At 59.0% G+C, this 20,314-nt stretch overlaps 1 protein-coding gene across 1 annotated transcript in view; it reads left to right on the top strand.

Moving 5' to 3' along the window:
• The window catches only part of WNT10A (Wnt family member 10A), a 47,662-nt gene extending 37,436 nt beyond the window's left edge, over positions 1–10,226 (top strand). Inside the window, exon 4 of the mRNA XM_077829929.1 lies at positions 9,759–10,226. Coding sequence (XP_077686055.1) covers positions 9,759–10,226 — 468 coding nt within the window. The remainder of the gene's footprint in view (positions 1–9,758) is intronic.
• The last annotated feature ends 10,088 nt before the right edge of the window (positions 10,227–20,314 follow it).

The following is a 20,314-nucleotide window of genomic DNA, read 5'->3' as shown; positions in this document are numbered from 1 at the left end:
AGTTTCAGTTTGGGGCTAGGTGGTGGAACGCAGGGAACCCCAGGCCTGGAGTCTAAGCTCCCTGCTCCCCCAGAAGGACTTGACTGAGGGGTCCGGGTTGTACCCACAAGCTCTGTTTTGGACTGTGTTCCTGTTGTCTAATAAACCTTCCGTTTTACTGGCTGGCTGAGAGTCTCAGTGAATCCCAGGAAGAGGGGTGCAGGGCCTGGACTCCCCCACACTCCGTGACAGCTGGTCTCAGGGACAAGAACAGAACATGATATTGTGACAAACCGGTGGCCATCTAGGACGTGCCAGCTGCCGTCGCAGAACACAGGCGACATGGTCTGTTGCATGTGGAGGCCACTTGAAACGCCATGGCTACAGCTAGGATAGAATCCAGGGCCTCCTGGTCCAAGAGCCCTGATCATACACTGAAGGGAAATCTCCACTAGCTAGCTGCGATACAACAGCCAAGGACACACAATGGAACATTTCTGTCCAGCAGGGCGCCATAAGGAATCACACATGCGATTACAACAATTGTGTTCCAGCCAGTCATCGAAAGTGTATAGGACACAGATTCCTGCCCGTATTATTTCAAGTCTCCTCTCTCATTCCTGACCCTGCCTATGAGAATGTTCCTGAGTGAACCCTGAGTTGAGACTGGAGGCAAAAAGAGGCCATGGTCCCTGCTACCAACATAGAAACTGCAAATCTGCCTGCCTGGGTGAAAAAGCACCTGAAATCTGCCAGTGCCTGGTTGTCCCGGCCACAAAGACTGGACTGAGGCTCTGTCTACACTGGGGATTGCTGCAATTGCACCTAGTGGTGAAGCTGCTCAAGTGCAAACCCCAAGCGCAGGCATATTCAGATCCCTGGCCATGCTGGTGTGAGCTCACCCTGCTTGCAAGAACCTCTGCAAAGGTGCTAGAGGTTTGTACTGGGAGAGTCTGATAGGCTGGGCTCAGGGCAAAGCCGCAGGGCCGCAGCCCAGCCTTGCTCCTGTCTCCTCAGCTGCCGTCCCTGCAAGAGACGCTCCAGGGCGCTGTCCGGACACTGGTTCTTCCATCACTCCCTCTTGGAGGCCGTTGGTGATCTCTTCATTAGCAGCTGTTTGGGTACAACTAAGCTAGAGGGAGGCATTATCATCACCCCCGCCCAGCTGCCCCTCCCGGAGCCAGCCCGCCGGGCCTCACGCTGGGGCCGTGAGAGTGAGCGATGGCCCCGGATGATGCTGGAGGGCGTCGCTGGCTGGCTATTGTGCGGTGCAGCTTCAAGGATGAACGCCCGGCCCTGTGCAGTGCGCACGCTGCTGCCTGGCCAGGTGATTGCCCGGTCTGCGATCGCCAAGCAGGGTGGTGCCACGCGTCTGCTGAGTGTAAAACCCGATCCACCGAGCAATCAGGGCACCTAGAAAACCGCAGCCAGCATGGAGAGCAGAGACAGCCCAGATCACCCAGCTCCTTAAACTCTCATCAGAACGGTCACACTGGGTCAGAGCAAGGGTCCGTCTAGCCCAGTGTCCTGTCTCTGACAGCGGCTGGTGCTGGATGCTTCAGAGGCAATGAACAGAACAGGGCAATGATCCATCCCGTGCCATCCAGTCCAGCTTCTCTCATGGTATTTTCTCCAAGAACGGGGCTATTTACCGGGGGACTCCTGGCCAGACTAACTCAGAGTCTTTATCATCCACCTCTCTCCCTGCAGGGGCGGTGAGATGTGATTAGTACTTGCAATGCAGCGGGCCACAAGCCCCAAAGCAGGGCTGTCATCCCATTGTGTTAGTAGCTGTACAAAAACAGAGGGCCCTGCCGCACAGAGTTAATATTCTAATTCCACATGAGAGGCGACAAATGGGTATAAAACATCTGGGGAAGGGGAAGAACACTATCAGGGCTAGGAACTCATGTGACACTGTGGGCATGACTAGCTGGTTTCAAAGCTGAGTTTTTATTTTATTTTATAGTTATATTTTGTAACACACACACACACAAAGATGAAGACAGAAGTGAAGAGACTCCCATAGCAAACTGCTGTGGAGTTTTGCTGTGAACAGTTAATCAGCTGCCATGTTCCAGCCCAGAGGTGGCTGCATTTGAGTGGTGGTGTAGCGATTCCTGTCTTTGCATAGGTCCCCATTGCGCTGGGTGCTGAGGGGTTTCAGTAATCCTGCAGGGTTCAGCCCACCCTGCAAAGCGCTTGGTGACCGCTTGAGACGGAAGGGGGGAGAGAGGGCATGAGGCGCCATTACTCCCCACTAATCCGTGTTTGCTCTGTCGGGCTTACAGGCTGGGGCACAGGTTTCACTGGCATGGCTTTGGGATGGATGCAGTGCGGAAGCCACCCCAAATGGGTGCCTATAAACCTCTGCTCGTCCCCACGTGGCCGGGGTGTGCCCCCAGTTTCGCAGCGCTCTTAGCAATTGTGTAGAGAGCAGTTTGATGCATACTGCTTTCCGTATCCCTCCACCTACACGCCCGGGGAGGCTTCGCTCCCAGCTGGCCTGGGACTGTCACAGCTGATAAATGGGAATCCTGGGACCGTGACCCAAAATGGAGCTTCTTCTCAGCCACAGAATGCTGCGATCGCTGGCTCCTGGCCCAGGCTAGTCGGCAGTGGTCCATCCCCTTGGAGAGGGGGTTTCCAAGGCCATAACACAGGAACAGAACAGCTGAGAATGGGGCCCGAGGGAGGGCTGGGGACGGGACCTCAGAGCCCAGCTCCCTTGTAGGGTTGTATTTTATGGAGCACTCAGGATCAGAGGGCTGAGATGAAAGGGGAGCGGGAGCCTATTAATCTCACAACAAAGGCTTCCTGGAGTTAAGAATGGCAATAAAATGCTTTGGGTGTGTGTGGGAAGCACTGGGTGGGGGTGGGGGTGGGGGAGCCCAAGCATGCATGTGCAAGGACATGTGTGTCAGTGAACAAGGGACAGAGGTGTGTCCAGGCACGGAAGAATGGCTGAGCTAGCGGTTAATGGGACTTGGGAGGGCCGGGTTTGATTCCCAGCTGGGCCCCAGCTGCCCTGTGGGACCATGGAGCTTAACTCCGAAGAGGGGTTAAGTTTAGCTCACACATTGCTAACATGCACTAGCAGGGACCAGCCTGTCTCTGAGCTTAGATCCAGGGCAGCCCTGTGGAGCTCGACATCGCTGGATTGGCTGCGTTGCAGTCTAATGGCTTTGGGCCTCAGTTTCCCCATCTGTGCAGTGGGGATAACAGTCCTTCCTTTGTTGGTCTGGGCTACTTGGACTGTGAGCTCTTGCCTGGCACACGGTGTCTGTGCAGCACCTTTGGAGCTGAGAGCTTGGGAGGGATGGGGGGGGACAGACACTGCCCTTTCAGTTACTTTGCTCTCACATTCTAGGGCTGCGTGTGGCTGAGCCCCGGTCAGGGCTGGTGCAGGCGTCAGCAGACCTCCGTGACCTCACAGCCGCAGGGACTCGTTCAGCGGGGCACCGCGGTCAGGGCAGGTGTGGGACCTACAGTGTGCTAGGCGGGCGCTCTCTGAGAAGGGGCCATGGGGTGGAGTCTCCCCAGCAAGGTGCAGCTCAGATACATAGATGGGCTGCTGCCTTGGACCCTGATAACATGCCCAGGGCCCTCACTGGGATTTCCAGGCCACTGTGCTGCACCTTGAACAGACACGGGCCAGGGACAAAGCCAGAGATCACAGCAGCTACCTCCACTCCAAGCTCCAAAGCTTTTGGTCACAGCTCTGTCTCCCACCTAACATTAGCCCCGTGGTTACGTCAGTGTCACTGAGAGCAGAGTTGGACCCTAGAGACAGGTTGTGACGTTACTGACTTGAACTGGGACCGTATAGATCATTGTTGCAACCAAGGTCCTGTAGTGGCATCAAATGTTCTCCAGAGACTTGATTTGAACCTGCCGTTTATTCTATGCTCACCAAGGCAAACCAAACTAGCCAGACAGAGAAGACTTTGGTTTTACCCCCCTGGCTAACCACAAGTCACACAAGCAATTCCCTTAGACACCCCAGTTTCCCAGTATCCCCACCAGTGCCACTCGGTATGGGGACAGATGGTTATGAAAACCAATACCCCAGTAAAAGAAAAAGGTACTCCTGATCCCAAAGGACCAAGCCCCAGACCCAGGTCAATGTACAAGTCAGCTCTTACCCACAAATCATGCTGTTGCCCATCCTTTAGCACCTAAAATCTAAAGGTTTATTCAGAAAAGGAAAAAGATACAGATGAGAGCTAGAATTGGTGAAATGGAATCAATGACATACAGTGATGGCCAAGTTCTTGGTTCAGGCTTGTAGCAGGGATGGAATAAACGGCAGGTTCAAATCCAGTCTCTGGAGAACATCCCCAGCTGGGATGGGTCCTTCAGTCCTTGGTTCAAAGCTTCAGTGTAGCCAAGTCCCTCCAGAGGTCAGAAGCAGGATTGAAGACAAGATGGAGGAGCTGCAGCAGCTTTGTATAGTCTCTTGCCATGTGGTTTCTGCTTTCTGTGTCCCAAGGACAAGCTGCCCATCCCATGGCCTGGAAACACCTCAGAGTCCTGTCCCTAGGCAGGTCCCTGCATACCTGGCTGAGTCCCCAGGCGTGTCTCCCTTCTCTCAATGGGTCAGTTGTGTCGCTGATGGTCCTTAATGGGCCATCCAGCAGGCTAGGCAGAGCTGACCCCAACATGTCTGGGGTATCCCCCAGAAGCAGAGCACAAGTTTGAACTGCAGACAGTACAGAGCCAATATTCATAACTTCAACTACAAAAATGATACACGTATACAGATTGCATAATCCTAACCAGCAAACCATAACTTTGTCTTAGACACCTCATTTGACCCCCTTTATACAAGATTTGGTGCCACTACAGGACCTTGGTTGCAACAATGATCTATATAGTCCGAGTTCAAGTCAATAACGTCACACAGGTGCATGCTAGACCCTCCGTTGCAACAATGTAACATTCCTTCTAGCCACTAGGAACACAGCACTGGCTTCAGCTGAGCCCTTCTGTGCCCAGGAGACGGTGCCGATGGAGCAAGGGGTAACACGGCCCAGCGTGCGTGCACCTGAGGAGGGATAGAACAGGGAGAAGTGGTGCTAGCCCTTCCCGCAGGATTTCTAGCCCGCATGGAAATACGGGAGAAGATGGAGGCTCTGAGCCCTCCAGCTTGTTCCACGCGCTGGCCTGGCTCCTGTCTGTGCCGCGACTGAGCAGCACGCTATCCCCACCGGCTCCCGAGGCTGCAGTTCTTGCCCTCTGCCATAGAGATAAGGGCATCTGCCTCTTCCCCCTCCTCTCGCTCCAGGGACAACGAAGGCAAAGGGGGTTCGATCCCAAAGGCCCAGCAGCAGGTCCCCCAGGTGAGCCCGTGTGCGCCGATGGCCCAGGGACTGCAGGGTGAGGGGGCGTCTCAGGTAGCTTGGCCTGTGGAGGGCTCTGGAGGCAGAGAGGGGAGACCAGTGTAGGGAGCTGAGCCCTCGGTGCCAAGCAGGCGGGTCGCAGCACTCTGGAGAAGTTGTGTGACCGGAGTTGTCATTCCACAGTGCAATGTTCACGGGAGGCGGCTGCGGACACATGTGAAACAGACGGGCAGCTGTAGAGGGGAGAGGGGCTTTCACGACCACAGCTATTTGGGCATCCGGTGGCGCCAGAGGGGGTACGGGACGGGTGCCACGGAGTGCAGCAGGACGCTCGGAGCGCTGGGTCTGAGAAGCGTCCGAGTGTTTTGCTGAACCACGGTCACTCGGGGCCTTTTGGGGCTTGGCCATTCTGGTGCGACTCCAGTGGGACCTTCTGCAGCAGGAAGGGGCTGGCACCAGGGTCCATGCCAGGCTGCACTGCCTTGAGGCAGGCGCCCTGAACAGTGCACAAGAAATTGCCTTCCCACCACGAAACGCATTGCAAAGACTTCAAAGTGGTGAATGCCTCCCAGCTCTTCGTGCTCTGGAATTTGGTGCTAATTTTCCTTATTACAGGGTTACCACATGGTGGGGGGCTGCCCAATCTGTGTTCCAGAGGTTTTAGAAGCAAGGGCTGTGCTGGGCGAAGGTGAGACTAGCGCCCACAACAGGCCAACCCCGGGGCTACTCTCACCCTGGGCAGGGCACCAGAGCCGTGCCGGGGGTCTCCAAGGAACATCCTCATCCAGCTGTCTGGACAGGCAGACCAAGGCTGGGCCGGCTGCTCTCAGGTGCACTGGGATGCTGCTGGGATACACTCGTGGTACTAGGGGGCACAGCTGTTCACGGGCAGAGGGCAAAGCCCTGAGATCTTGGGATGGGTACCGATGCTGCGCTTGGCCCCGCTGGCTCTGGGCCCAGCGAGCCGGAATTACCTGTTCAGCCCCAGCAAACCCCCTTCCTTCCCCTCCCAGAGCCGGGGTTTCCCGGGCTGGAGGTGCTGAGCTCTCCCCACTGGGACGTGCTAGCGAGGCAGTTCAGGGGGTCCGGAGTAGCAGCTGTGTGGGCTGGCGACCCTGCTGGGTGGGTGGGTGGGAGGGAGGTGGTTCAATAGGCTGGATTGCAGGATATTGACACTGTGTTCCAGGCTGGCACACCCAGGGGCATCTGGTGGGATCACCCTGCCCTGCCCCTGGGACGGTGTGTCCGGCCCGGGGGGGCCAGTGATCAGGCCCCTCCTGGCTCAGTGCCAGTCTCCGTTCCTGCTCACACCCAGCTCTACACTTTCCTTGCACCCTGGCTCTCAGCAGCGGCAGACTCCAGGGGAACGCTCTGGCTTCCAGCCAGCCTTTGGCCAATGTTCTTCCACCCACACAGGCCGTGGCCACCCACATCAAACAAATCAAACCCCCCTCCCTGAGTCCCCACGAACAACCAACTCCCGGCTCCTGGCCAACACCACAAACACCTGCCCTGTCCGCCCACACCCTGCAGCAACCGCACGCGGCATTGCCCTCCCCTGCCCCGCCCCAAGTACAGGCCTGCTGCGTCCCCACGCGGAGACCAGAGGCCTGTCTGCTGACCGGGGCTAACCACCCGCCCACGCCAGCATGCCACCTGCACCCAGCATGGCACCAGCCAAACCCACCACCCGGGCCATGCCCACGCCCTGCGTCATGACTGCTGTGGGGAGCCGGGAACCACAACGCTGCCGGCCCCCACCATTCAGACAGTGCGAGTCAAGGCCCCACAATCCCACACTCTTTAGGAATAATAAATAAGTGGTTCTGCTTAGGAATCAGACCATTGGATGGGGAGGGACGTCCTGGGTCAGCTGCCCCCACAGATCATCCCCTTCATAAACTGATCAAGTTCCATCTTCAGAGCAGACAGGTGTCTTGGCCCCCATTCTTCCCACCTCCGCTGCTTAGAAACCTCCTTCTCCTTCCCAGCCTGTGTCTATGCATGGCCAGTTTATCCCCTTTGGCTACCATAACTCTCCTCCCTTCCTGGGGTTTGCCCCCCTGCTGCATTTAGAGACAGCAATCAGATCTCGTAAGAGCGGCCCTCCATCCCCCTGGTCGTCTCAACATCGGTTCCTCTTCAAATTCATCTTCCTTGAAGGTGGGCGGCCCACCGTGTGCACAGCCCGGTCCGATGGCATTAACATATCCCTATCTCGATGGGGAACGCCTCGCCTCACACAGCTTCCCATCGTGTTTGCCTTTTTCACGGCTGCAGCACGTGGGTGGTGCGGTTATCCTGGGTTAGGCTGGCTGGTTCCTGAGCCTTTACGTCATGCTCATGCCAGGTTTTCACGCTTTCCTCTGCAACAAGGGTCCAGATCCTCAAAGGTGTTTAGGCACCTAACTCCCATTGGCCCGTACTTCATTTTCCTTTTTAAATGAAACCCGAGTCTCCTCATAATCACAGGACTCCAGGAGCTGGGGCTTTAAGAAATAAACCAAATATCATGAGTTGGCAACACTATTGTTATACAATCTTTTACAGGGCAGATATGACACCCCCCCACACACACACACACCCCATATGTACTTCCTCCCCCAACATATATCACAGGGACCCCTCCATTGTCCCTCCCCCCACCACTACATCACAGACAATAATGCTACAGTCCCTGTGCTGAGAGTCACAGGCAAGGCAGATGCTGGTATTTTTGACCCAAAGTCTGGTTATATGAAGGGTGGAGGGGACCCAGGCAGAGTGGGGGTATAGAGAGGAAGGGCAGGAGGTGGGGACACACTCCAACACGGCTGTATAAAATCTCTGGATTTCTGAATTTTAAACAGAACTGAGAGGGGGTCCGGGGTCAGACTCTGGCTCCAGGAGAAAACTTTTGTTTTGTCATAAGAAAGGACAAGAGAATCAATCAAATCTCTCCAGGTCTGCCAGAGCCCAGGTGGAAGAGGTAGACATGGGGGGATTTGATTTTTTGCTCTGTTTTGCCTAAAAACCTTGTGGTTCTGTTTCAACCATCTGTCAAAGTACAATCCTCTGTGTGTGTGTGTGTGTGGTATTGTAAGGTAATGGATCTCTCTAGCTCCATCCCTGTTTGTGTCAAAGAGACTGCTGCCCTCTACTGACTGGAATCAGAACTGCTCAATAGTGTGTCCTATGACCTGTACTGCTAACAGCTCATGGAGATTTTCCTTTAGCTCAGCGTATTAGGGGCCACCTCTGCTTTTCGAGTAGGCGGCTCCAAGTTACTCAAGAGTTTCTCGCTCCTAACTGGGGGAATCCAGTGTGAATTCCCTTGGAACGGCAAACAGCAAGCAGCCTTTGTGAGAAACCTAATTGACCGAGAAAGAGATGGCAGTGCCCAGAAACCGGCCGGCTCAGTTGGATGACTTTAGTGGTGCATGCTGGCTGCGTAAATGGAAGGAGAAGGTGGATCGATCATGGAAGTGGGCGGGGAATGGAGAAGACCCTGCTGATGAGGGCAGCAGAGTTTAGCGCTCACGAGCAGCTGTTTTTGTGCTAGCTGGCCCTATTTCCAAGCCTGCGTGCTGGGGCGGCTGCCCAGCAAAAGCAGCAAGCGGCTCCGCCATGCTGGCGTTTTCAGAGATGTTTTAACACGAGTGGATGTTCAGCGCAAGCAGGACAGGCAGGTTTGGTCCAGCCCCCTTTAGCCGTAAGCTGCCCTGCAAAAACCGTTCGCGTTGTGTCCGCACTGGGGTTTACGAGCGTGTCCGTTCGAGCTAAACTCAACCCCTCACCGGAGCAGCCGAGCACCTCCCACTCAGTGAGGAGTTTTATCTTCACAGCTCTCCTGGGAGGCAGGGAGGGAGTTTCCCCATTTGGCTGCTGGGAAAACGGAGGGTCTGCAGGCGGGAGGTGTGACAGCAGCTCGCGTCCCCGAGCTAGTGGCGATCCAGCGAGATCAAAGCCAGCTTGAGTGACAATTGCAGCCACGCCGCGGGAGCTGCCCTTCGTAGCCGGGTTCTGGGTGGGTGGGGCTAACCCACGGAGCCTCCTGTGCTCCGTCAAAGCCAGCCTGGCGTGTCCTCGTGCGAGCAGCCAGGCCTCCGGCTGCCCAGCGCACGTCCCCAAAGGGCCACGGTCACTGAGCCGCGACTCCAACCTGGGGCTCCAGGCCCAGGCCTGTGCACTTTCGCTAGCCGGCCCGTTCAGGAACCATCAACCCTCTTCCCTAAAGACCAGGGCTTACGTGGCTGCTGTGACCGATCCCCCATGTTCGGAGTCCCCTTTGTCCTCGACGATTAACGCAGCTCGTTAACGAGCCATAGCAAAGGCAGGCGCTGCTCCGGTGCAGCGAGCTCGCGGCTCAGTTCCAATTGCACACGGGGGCTGGTTTGCTCTCCGCACTGCGTTTGCAGCAGGGGGTGCTGGGCTTAACGAACCCCCTTGTCCCCCCAGGTGGTGCTGGATAACATGCGGAGGAAATGCAAGTGCCACGGCACCTCCGGCAGCTGCCAGCTGAAGACGTGCTGGCAGGTGACCCCCGAGTTCCGCCTGGTGGGCTCCCTGCTCAAGGACCGCTTCTCCGGGGCCACGCTGATCCGGCCCCACAACAGGAACACGGGCCAGCTGGAGCCAGGCCCCGTGCGGCACCGGCGCCGAGCCAGCGTTGGCGACCTCATCTACTTCGAGAAATCGCCCGACTTCTGCGAGCGGGAGCCGGCCCTGGACTCCCTGGGCACCCAGGGCCGGCTGTGCAACAAGAGCAGCCCGGGCATGGACAACTGCGAGAGCTTGTGCTGCGGGCGGGGCCACAACATCCTGCGCCAGACCCGCAGCGAGCGTTGCCACTGCAGATTCCACTGGTGCTGCTTCGTGGCCTGCGAGGACTGCCGCCGCACCGAGTGGGTCAGCGTGTGCAAGTGAGGCGGCCCGGCGCGGCTTCCCTTGGCCCCGGCCGGCGCCGCCCAGCCCGGTTAACGCTCCTTCCGCCCTCTCCGGGGCCGCGCCGGCCCCTGCCGCGGGGAGCGGTCAGACGACGGCCCGGGCAGACCCCGGCGCTGCTCACGGACGGGGAGAGACCCCGCGCCGGGACCCGCAGGGCGGGGGTGGGGTGGGGTGGAAAGGGAAGGGTGGGGGGCGTTTCCGAGCTATGTACCCTTCCTTCTGCTCAGGGACAGCATTAGCCACAGCCCACGGGCTGCAGAGGCTGGATGGGATTCGGGCCATTCGTGAGCAGCTCCGGCAAAAGCTCCGTCCCCACCCAGTGTGGACACGGGCAGAGACCTCCAGGGAGCAGGGGACTAAATATCCCAGCAGTCTCCCCTCGCCCGCCCGGCTCATTCAATGGAGAGGGGCAGCTCAGGACTCACCGGACTGCACTGAAAAGGGATTTTCATATGAAAAAAACATGTAAGCAAGATTTGTAAGGACACTAACCCAGTGTTTCGAAGAGGAGGAGGGGTCCCCAGCGCCCCGGGGCCATGCCACGCACGCCCACGGCTGGTGGTGTCTGGTAAGTTATTTTATTATTGTGAATAAAAGTGGATTGGAGACGGCGCCGTGCAGCGGTTCTGAGCGTGGGCTGGGGGCGGGAGATTGGGAGAGGGTTTTAATGGAGGGGCAGCCCCCTCCCTGCTCTGCAGAGTCCCCAGGGGTTTAAAGGGAGCTTATGCGGCTAGCCGCTGCTGCGGGAAGGCAGAAGAGACCCCCTAGAAACATGGGGTGCTCCTTTGACCACTTTAACCTCCTTCGCCCATTGGCTCTGCAGTCCCACTGAGCCTCCTGGCCCCACACAGGATCCACCCCTGGGAGCAGAGGGGTCAGGATCTCCACGGATCAGTGGGAGCCGGTGGGAAGCTAGGCCCCAGGCGGTTGTGAAATGGACGCGGGATCCAACACAGCCACAGAGGCAGCCTCCTGTCCTGCCGCCGGCCACGCTGTATGTGTTCTGGGGATACAGCTGGGCGCAGAGGCCCTGGAGCTGCGGGGGGCTGGGATCTTCCACCAGCACAAACGTCACTCGGGAAAGACAGGCAACCCATGGGGACAGGGGCAGTTCTGCATCCCCTGGGACTGGGCAGGAGGGGAGTCGGGGGAGCCCTGGAATAGCCCAACCCCCTTCAAATTCACCCACCCAGCATGAGAGTGGCCTGGCACATCCTGCGCCCATGAGCTTCTGCAGCACCAACAGTGACCCCAGGCCCCACGGGCAGGGTCCCGCAGAGCTCAGGGGACCGAGCCGCGCCGGTTTCCATGGTCTCAGACGTTGGCGGGGCCCGAGGGGAGTGCCCGTCACACACGAGCCCCGCTGCCCTGCACGCGGATTCCCGCTGCTGGCATCTCCCCGGCCATCCTGGGCTCAGCCCCCGGGCTTCGCGAAAGGAAAACACCAGAGTGGAAGGAAAGGCCCCGCTGCCCCAGCTAGGGAGGGCCCCCCGAAGCGCTGCAGGAGGGATCCAGCCTTGCCAGGTTCTGGGCTTGAGCCAGCTGCTCTCCCCATGCCAGGGGAAGGAGCCGGCCCGGCAGCCCAGCGGATCCAAGGCCTCTACCCGTGGCATGGAGAAAGCAGGGCCCGCTGCCCCCAGCCTGCCCCAGAGGGACCCCCTTTCAGGGCGAGAGGGGAGGTCAGACCCTCGGGCTGGTGCAGGTCTTGGCACGTACTGTGATGTGGAGGGAACAGGCAGCGAAGGCCGGCTCCGCTCCCAGAGCCAGCTCTTACCCTGGCCGAGCCTGCGCCACGCCCCTGACGGCTGCTGGCCCCGTTGCTGACTTTGATCTCAAGCCCGACAGGCCTGCGTCTCCCCATCCCGTCAAGCCCGTTGAGCTCAGTTCTGCCTGGCCACCCCCAGCTTTGACTCGGAGCGGGGCAGGGCCCTGGCCTCTGCAACTCGGGGCCCAGCAACCCCACTGCTGCTGGCATCAGGCTCAGAGCAACAGCGGGCGGGAAGGGACCTCGAGCGGCCATCCAGAGCCGCCCGCCCTGAGGCAGGGCCAAGCAAACCTAGATCAGCCCCGCCAGGCTTTGTCCAACCTGTTCTTAAAAACCTCCAGGGACGTGGATTCCACAGCCTCCCTCAACCGTCACCCCGGCTTCGTCTGGAAGGGCGATGGCCGGGCGGTGAGCAGCATGCTGGGGTGGGGGGTATTTCTACATGGGCCCAGATCCTCACCTGGGGTAAATCAGCACACGAAGGGCACTAATGACAGCAGCTCCGAACTCGGCCCTTGGCGTCGGGCGCAGCTGTGTCTACTGCAAAATAAACTCGGCTCTGTGGGCCGGCCAGCGGCTGCAGACAAACAACCTGGGCTGGACCGGAGGGAAAAAGCTTCTGAACTCATGGCAACACCTGCCCTGCCGATGACTCGGCCCCGTGACCGCTCAGAGGGTGTTGTTCGTATGGCGGTAGTGATAGGGACCCCGCTGGGAGCAGGACCCTGCTGCGTTAGGGGCTGGACAGACACAGAACTGAAGGCGGCCCTTGCTGCGAGGGTCCCACAGGTTAAGTACAGGGCCCAGCAGGACTCAACTGAGAAACAGACATTTCTGGGGTCCTGAGAATTATAACACTGAGTAGCTACCAAACCGCAAGTTGTCACAAGCGACAGCCCTGTCTCTAACTGCTGGTGGCTGCAAGCGGACAGGCTGCCTGGCTCCTGCAGACCCTAGCGCCTTCCTCTGGGCGTCATGGGAGACATGAGACCAGGCCGAAAGGAGCTTGCCAGGATTAACATGTGCGTAGCACACAGAGGCCTCACTCGAGATCAGGGCTCTGCCATGCCGGGCACAGTTGTGGTCCCTGCCCTGGGGCATTTAGAGCCAGAAACAACAAACAAGACCGAGTGAGGGGACAGAAGGAACAAGAAGGCGATCAGGCGCTTACAGAGACTAGCTTACGATTGTGGGTTATTGTGCATAAACATCGGCTGTAACACCCCCGGGTTCCCAAAGCACCGTACCAGCTTGCACGCTGGGCTGCGTAAGAGTGATCACTCCCCCATCGCTGAAATGCAGCCACCTCTGGGGAAAACACAGCGGCTGGCTAGGAGCCGCTCTTCCACTGTGGTTCAGTTGAGAATAATGGTGGCCACGGGCCCTGCAGGAAAGAAGGAAGCAGAGAGGCAGGATTGGAGGACCTGGGTTGGACTTTGGCCAGGACTACGGGGTCCATGCCCTGACACATACAGGGTGGGGTTTTCACACAGGCCAAGTTTGTTTCACTGCAAAGAGATTTGCTTCCCCTGGGATCTGTAATTTCCACATCTCAAAAACCAACAGGGCCACCGGCCACCTCCAGCAGGAGCATGGCCCCAGAGTGCTCCATGGTGCACCAAGGGATGTGCACTGCTCCCCCCATCCAAAACTGCCCCCCACCCTCCACTGGTGACTCAGTGTCCCACCTGCGCTTGTCCTATCGTCCCCTCATGCCCACAGACACCTGGGCCCTCCAGCTCCACTTCCTCCCCTGGGGGGCTCTCCTCCTAATCCCCCCCGGAAGTCTCAGCTTCAGAGCTTGAACGGGGACCCCTCTTCCCAGTGTAATGCTGCATGGAAACCCAGCCCCCTCATACCTCGACCCTGGGACCACCCTTCAGTAGCAGGGCGACCCCCTTGCCCAGCTCCTCAAATGTTCACCTCCTCCCTCCCCAGCCCCTGTGTCTCTGGGCGGGGAGGTCGGCCTCTGCACATCAATCACACCTCGGCACTTTGTACTTGGCATCTGTTTCCAAACTCCAAGGGGCTGCTTTGCGGGGAGCGTGTGATCTCGCTGGGCTGCCTCAGACAGTAATTTACTCTCCCCTCCACCAGCTCATTAACGCCCCAGCTACTAATCCAGCAGCATTTACACGCTGCAACAGCTGGGTCACCCGCTGCGGGCGGCTCACCTGGCCTCTGCTTGATGTGGTCTCGGGGAGGTGCAGCGGGGACATGGCTGCATCCCCACAATCCCACGCAACTTCCCCCGCAAAATTACAGAGAGTCTGGTGCATTTCCGATACACCACTCAAACACCACGCTCGGGTGATGCTAAGCTAACAGGCGCCGTGCCGTGGCCCGAGGCCCTGTCCTCTTTCACGCACGTTCATTCGCCTCAGCACGCGCCAACCGTCCAGCAGCCCCAGGAAGCTCCGAGCGCAGGTGACATTTGCAAGCTGCCCCCCCCGCTTTGTAAAGTTCAGCCATCACGCCCCTCCGTTAGTGACGCCCTCCGGCAATCCGAGGCTCACACTGCTTTCCCCAGCCCCAAGCGTTGCAATCGACTAGCGACCCTAAAAATCAGAGCCCTGCCACAGCCACTTTTCGGCTTTGTGCGCAGCTGTGCAAGGGCTGCGTCAAACAGGTCGGCAAATCCGCGGTTCAAACGTGCCCTAAAGGCAGCCATTCAGTCCCCACTCGCCGGTAAAAGCCCTGTCCTGTGACGGGCTCAGGGCATTCTGCCTAGGTCTTCAGCCACCACCGGACATCCTGGACTAGAGCCGGCCATCCGCAGCAACATTCCTGTCGTAGCTTGTTCTTGACACCAGTCCTGGAGCAGAGGGGGTCACAAACAGCACCCAGGAAATCCCCTCTCTTGGGGTTCTTGGCCAAATGCCTACACCTGATTTCCAGGAAGCAGCAACTCTGCTGCAAGAACTGACTCTAATTCGAATAAATTCCCCTGCCATTTGCCACAGCTCCCACAGAATGAGCGTGCATCACAAAACGAGCAACAGCTGGGTGTTCTTTAAAGACAGGACACTGCCCCCCACACTAAGAATCCAAAAACAAGGTGTAAGGCATGTAACAGCGCCTCCTGGTGACACCTGTGGGAACAACGTTTCAGGCTAGATTAAATGGAATGTAACCCTGGGCAATAGGTTAACAGAGAGGAGCAATGAGCCACCAACAAGGAGAGTCCAAGATAGAAACTGCTACCCAGGCCCCAGTGAGATTTGAATCTGCAACCCCTGCATTCCCAGCTGACTACACTAACCCCTGAGCGGCTCTGATTTGAGTATCCCAGCGCTTTCACTGCCTGGATCTCTGGCCCCACTGCTATTGCTCCATTTCTACAAGGGAGCAGCAGCTCTGCCCCTTTGCAGAGATACCCCGAGCATAGGGAGGAGAAACAGGACAGGAGAGGGGCTAGGGGAAACGTGGGTCATTTAGTGCATGCTGCCCAGCCAGCCTGTGTTGGTGCAACCCGCTGGGAATTATGAGTCATAGGACCCCCGTGCGCCCGACATTTCGCCACCAGGCCACCCGCCAGGGTCACAATGTCACACCCACGCAGCACCACCCATTGGGCACGTACCCCGCCTTTCTCCTTGGGCTGAAAGAGTTTGTCTAGGGCAGGAGATTAAAATATCCCAGGCTCTTCCCCAGAGATGGGCAAAAAGTTTGAGCAATCGAGTGTTGAAGCTAATTTTGCCCGGAGACGGTTGATCCCCTTCTCACCAGCACAGCACAAAGCGGTTGTGCGCTAGAAGCAAGCAGGAAGTTCCTCAGCAAATCCAGAGAAGTGAACCAGCGACAGGAAAATGGCAGAAGAAAAACTGCCCAAAACAGTAGCTAGTTCTTAACAACTGATAAAACAGGAATGGGGTTTCCCCCTATTAAAGTGCACCAATTTCAATTGGGGCCCGAGAAACCTCTCTACTTTATTGGGATGTAACATTTCCCCTGGAAGAGAGGGGGGTGCCTCCCAATTCTCATGATTTTATCACAAGTCTGCTGCTATTTAGTGCATTCCATAAAGCCCCAGCTCCCAGAGTCATGGGATGACACGAGATTCTCAGCTTGCATTTTTTAAGAAGAGATTTCTGGGCCCCGCAGATAGCAGAGAAAAGCTTTAAAGGCAGGAGCCTCGTGGTGCCTGAAGGCTCGGACACCAGAAGGGAAACACAGAGAACCCAGCATTTTATGATTATTTTCTTTTTAAATTTCATGATTTTTAAGCCAAGCCCATAATTTTCAGGGCCTGACAATCACCCCCACCCCCAGTCGCTAACCACCAGGAGATCACAAGGGAAGAACGTCTCCTGGGAGCAAAGGGGGAGCCGGCGAACCCTGAGTAACTCCTTTGGTATTTGTTCCTTTCTCCAAACGCTGGGCTGAGGCCGATTCTGCCTGGGGGTTCACAGTGCACAGGGAACACCCAGCTCCCTCCCAATTCTATTCTCTTGCGGCATGAAGTAAAGCGAGAGGTCCCCACAAGGGAACGGCTCCCAGCTGCTGGGATCTGGAGAGGGATTTACGTGGCGGCACAGACCTGGTCCCTAATGGGGAGACAACACATGGCATTGGGTGCTTTCTATCCACTGATCACACAGTGGGCTGATGCAGTTTCTCCTGCAAATCACTTGCCTGAGGTCACACAGCCAGTCAGCAGCGGGGCTGGGAGAAGAACCCAGGAGTCCTGTGCCATGCTGCCCCTCCCCCCCCCGCCACACACACACACACACACACACACACCATTGGTTGCCTACACTCTGTCTTTCACAAGCCCAGCACCAGCCCCAAGAAAGGCGACATCTCCTACGCCAGCGAGAAGATGTGACGAAGTGGGACTGTTCTTAATGTTTCCTCTGAATACTGTAGGGGTGCCTCAGTTTCCCCTAGGCATTTCTTAAGTCTCTAGGGGGTGGGATAAGGGGGTGTCATTGTTGCAGAGCAAAGGGCCAGGGTCCATAAATGACCGACACTCTGTCTCCTGACAACTGATGGCCAGGGCCCTTCCCCCTGCAAGGTGAGAGCTAAAGGGTTGGAGAACAAAGGAATCCGGTGGTCTCCTGGCCCAGGAAGGGGACAAAGCCCAGAGGAGGAGGGGCTGGAGGGAGTTTCAGTTTGGGGCTGGCTGGGGACATGGAGTGAAGGGCAGACGTGGTTGTCTGGCTCACTGCCCCCCAAAATGGACCCAGCTGAGGGGTCCTGTTCTCTGCACCTACAAGCTGTTTTAGACCATGTCCCTGTCATCTAATAAACCTCCGTTTTACTGGCTGGCTGAGAGTCACGTCTGACTGCGGAGTTGGGGGGCAGGACCCTCTGGCTTCCCCAGGACCCCGCCTGAGCGGACTCGCTGTGGGAAGCACACGGAGGGGCAGAGGAGGCTGAATGCTCCGGGGTCAGACCCAGGAAGGGGGAACCCGGATGAGCTGTGTGTCCTGCAGACAGGCTGCTCCCAGAAAGGCGTCTGCCCCAGAGTCCTGCCTGGCTTCGTAGGGAGCAGCTCCAGAGCATGGCCCGGGGACTCCGTGACAGGAGGCTGCAGCCAACGCTTGGCCTGTTCAATGACTCCATGTCCTGCTTTTACTGGTGTAGGCCGGGTCTGCAAGGACGAGGGTGGGGGGTGTTTTTAAAACCAGCATCTTGCCCAGATTCCCAGCCACCCGCCCTCCCCGCTGAACACACCACGTTCTTAGCGGGGTGGATGGGGCAGGCCACCCTCGTACAGCTTGGTACGTGCACCTCCTGGGCTGCCGCAGGGCCCAGAGATGTTGGTTTCCTGGCTGGACTAAGGATGGGCAGGGAGGGCTGGTGGGGTGGAGACCTAGCTGCTGAATTAGTGGGCACAGGCCTCGGAGGCAGAAGTGGGGCTGAGCCAAGTTTTATGGATGTGGGGTTGGGGCTAAGCGATGGGGGAAGGCAGGAGACCCTCCCCCCCCCCCGGCAGAGAAGATGGGAGGGACTATGGGAGCCCATGGAAGGGGGGCATGGAGCAGGCAGCAGGAGGGGGCACTGAGTCAGCGAGCAAAGAAGGCAGTGTGGGGGGGAGGGTAAAACCGTTCTAGAGAGTCTGAGAAGTGGGGCACACGGTCTCAGGCCCCGGCCCCCACCCCAGCCGGGACCCTGGCTGGAAAGGTAACTAGCTAGCCAAGAGCTCTCACCACTAGGCCTTTCTTCCACGGGGCTCACCACTTGCCCAGGCCTGGCGCTACCCATGCTTCAGGGCCCTGGGATCTCCTCAGACCCCCCCCAACACAAGATCCACCGAGCTACTCCCAAGCCTGGGCCCTCCCAAAATGCCAGAGCCCCATCCCACTGGTGAGCAAGCCAGGCCCAGCGGAGACCCCCTGCCAGCCCCACCATTGTTCCGCCTTTGGGCAGAGGAGGCTCACAGCCCCTCGGCCCCCACCCTGCTAATGGGGCATCTGCGTCTCTCCCAGCCACAGCATCCGCCGGGCACAGGGCAAGGGTCTGGCTGAGACGGTCCTGTCTCCATCCCTCAGGCCTCGCCCCGCGGTCCAGGCCGCGCTGGGGGTGCTGCCCCTCGGGCCACAGCAGAGCCATTCCTGGGCCCGGGAGGACGCCAGGCGGTCAGCACTGCGGGGAGGATTGGGATGAATTAGACACCGAGGTCGGCCTGGCCCTGGAGTGTTACAAATCATGCCGGAGCCCTAGACAACAATGCCACGCCTGGGATCCGCCCCCCGCCCTGCCCTTCGCCATGTGGCTTCCAGGACCGAGCACACGCTGGCGTCGCCCTGCTGAGGCCCACACAGTTACCCCAGCGGGGAGCATGTGCCCCACTGCTCGGGCACGGTTTGATCTCCACCCACAGAAGGGCTCGGCGGTGGGGAATCAGCCAGGGCATAGTGCCAGGGAACTAGGGGACCGTCGGTGGGTAGCAGCCCCCAGGCCATGCGGCCGGAATCCGCCCCCCGTTCAGCCTCGGGGGGCTCCCCAGCGGGAGGGGGCTCTGGCATTTCGGGAGGGGCTGCTTGTCCTCATCACGGGGGGTTGCTTCTGCTCCCCGCGCAGCCGTCCGGGACGTTGGGAAGGGGAGAATGTGACTCCGCCCGTGGCGAGGGGGGGGACGCTGGCTCAGGGGGGCTCCTTTGGTTGAGGGCCGGTCCCCGTGTCTCCCCTCGCTCACCTCCCAGGCCTGGGCTCATCCTGCACACCCCACGGTGACAGGCGAGAGCACACTGGAGGGACAGAGGCACCCTGGAAAGGTGTCGTCCCCTCCCCAGAACGGGCTGGGAGAAGGCAGGGATGGGGAGAGGCTTCTGCGGGGGGGGGGGCACTCAGGAAGCAGCTGCCACCATTAAAAGGCTGAGCAGTGCCTGGGATGGGGGAAGGGAGCCCCCCAGAAAAGCAGCTGTGGCGGGGGGGGTGGAAGAGCTCCCCGACCAGGTCAGCCACTTGTGAAGAATGCACCTGAAGAAATTCCTTCTCCCCCCAAGGAGAAGGGGGGCCCTGGAGGCCACCATGGGGGGGAAGACAGGGGGCAACAGGGACGCAGGAGCTCCCACTGGGGAGCACAGCCTTGCTTTGGGCTCAGCTCCCCCTGACCCGCCACAGTGCTGGGCTGAGATCGCCGGGGGGTTGGCGCCCCAGCGGCGCAGGGCGGGGGGCTGGCGGAACAGAGGCAGCTGCCAAGGGAAGCCCGGGGGGGGGGGGCAGGGCCAGCGAGGAAGCGGAGCCCCCCACCGCCAAGCGAGCGGGAGGGCAGGAGAGCCGAGGGGGCTGGGGCCGGCGGAGAGGCAGCCATGGAAGGGGGGGCCAGGCAGGAGCCAGCTGAAAGGGGCCGGGAGCGAGCTCTCCTGGAGCTGGGCTGGGGCGGCGCCCGGAGCCCTGTAATCTAGGGGGAGCTGCCGGCTCTCATGTGGTTGCCTGCAGCTGCGTGCGGTGGCCCTCAGCCCCACAGCTCCATGTGCAGGGACTTTCCAGCGGGGGGAGAAGCAATGACATAATGACAGCCTGCGAGGCCGAGCGCACGGCCAGCTCCCTGCTCAGGGGCTGCCCCGCTGTTAAAGGAAGCCAGGCCAGGGTGACAGCTCGTCAGCCACACAGTCCCCTGCACCGGCGAGCAGGCAGGGAGGGGCCTGGCCCATCCAGAGGGTCTGGGCCTTCAAGCCAGCGAGAGCCTGGGTTGCGGGCGGCCAGGACTAATTACCCTGCGGGCCCACAAGCGAGAGCAGGATCAGGTGGCTCAGAGCCCGCAGGAGCTTTGATCAAGAATAGCCACGCGCTTTGGCACGATCAACCGGCACGGCTCAGGAGGGAGCCAAGATGGTAATAGGAGAGACGG

This window comes from Eretmochelys imbricata, chromosome 11 (assembly GCF_965152235.1).
Source record: "Eretmochelys imbricata isolate rEreImb1 chromosome 11, rEreImb1.hap1, whole genome shotgun sequence".
NCBI classification, from domain to species: Eukaryota; Metazoa; Chordata; order Testudines; family Cheloniidae; genus Eretmochelys; species Eretmochelys imbricata.
Note: the sequence above shows the minus strand (reverse complement) of the source record. Positions and strands in the feature narration are given on the sequence as shown.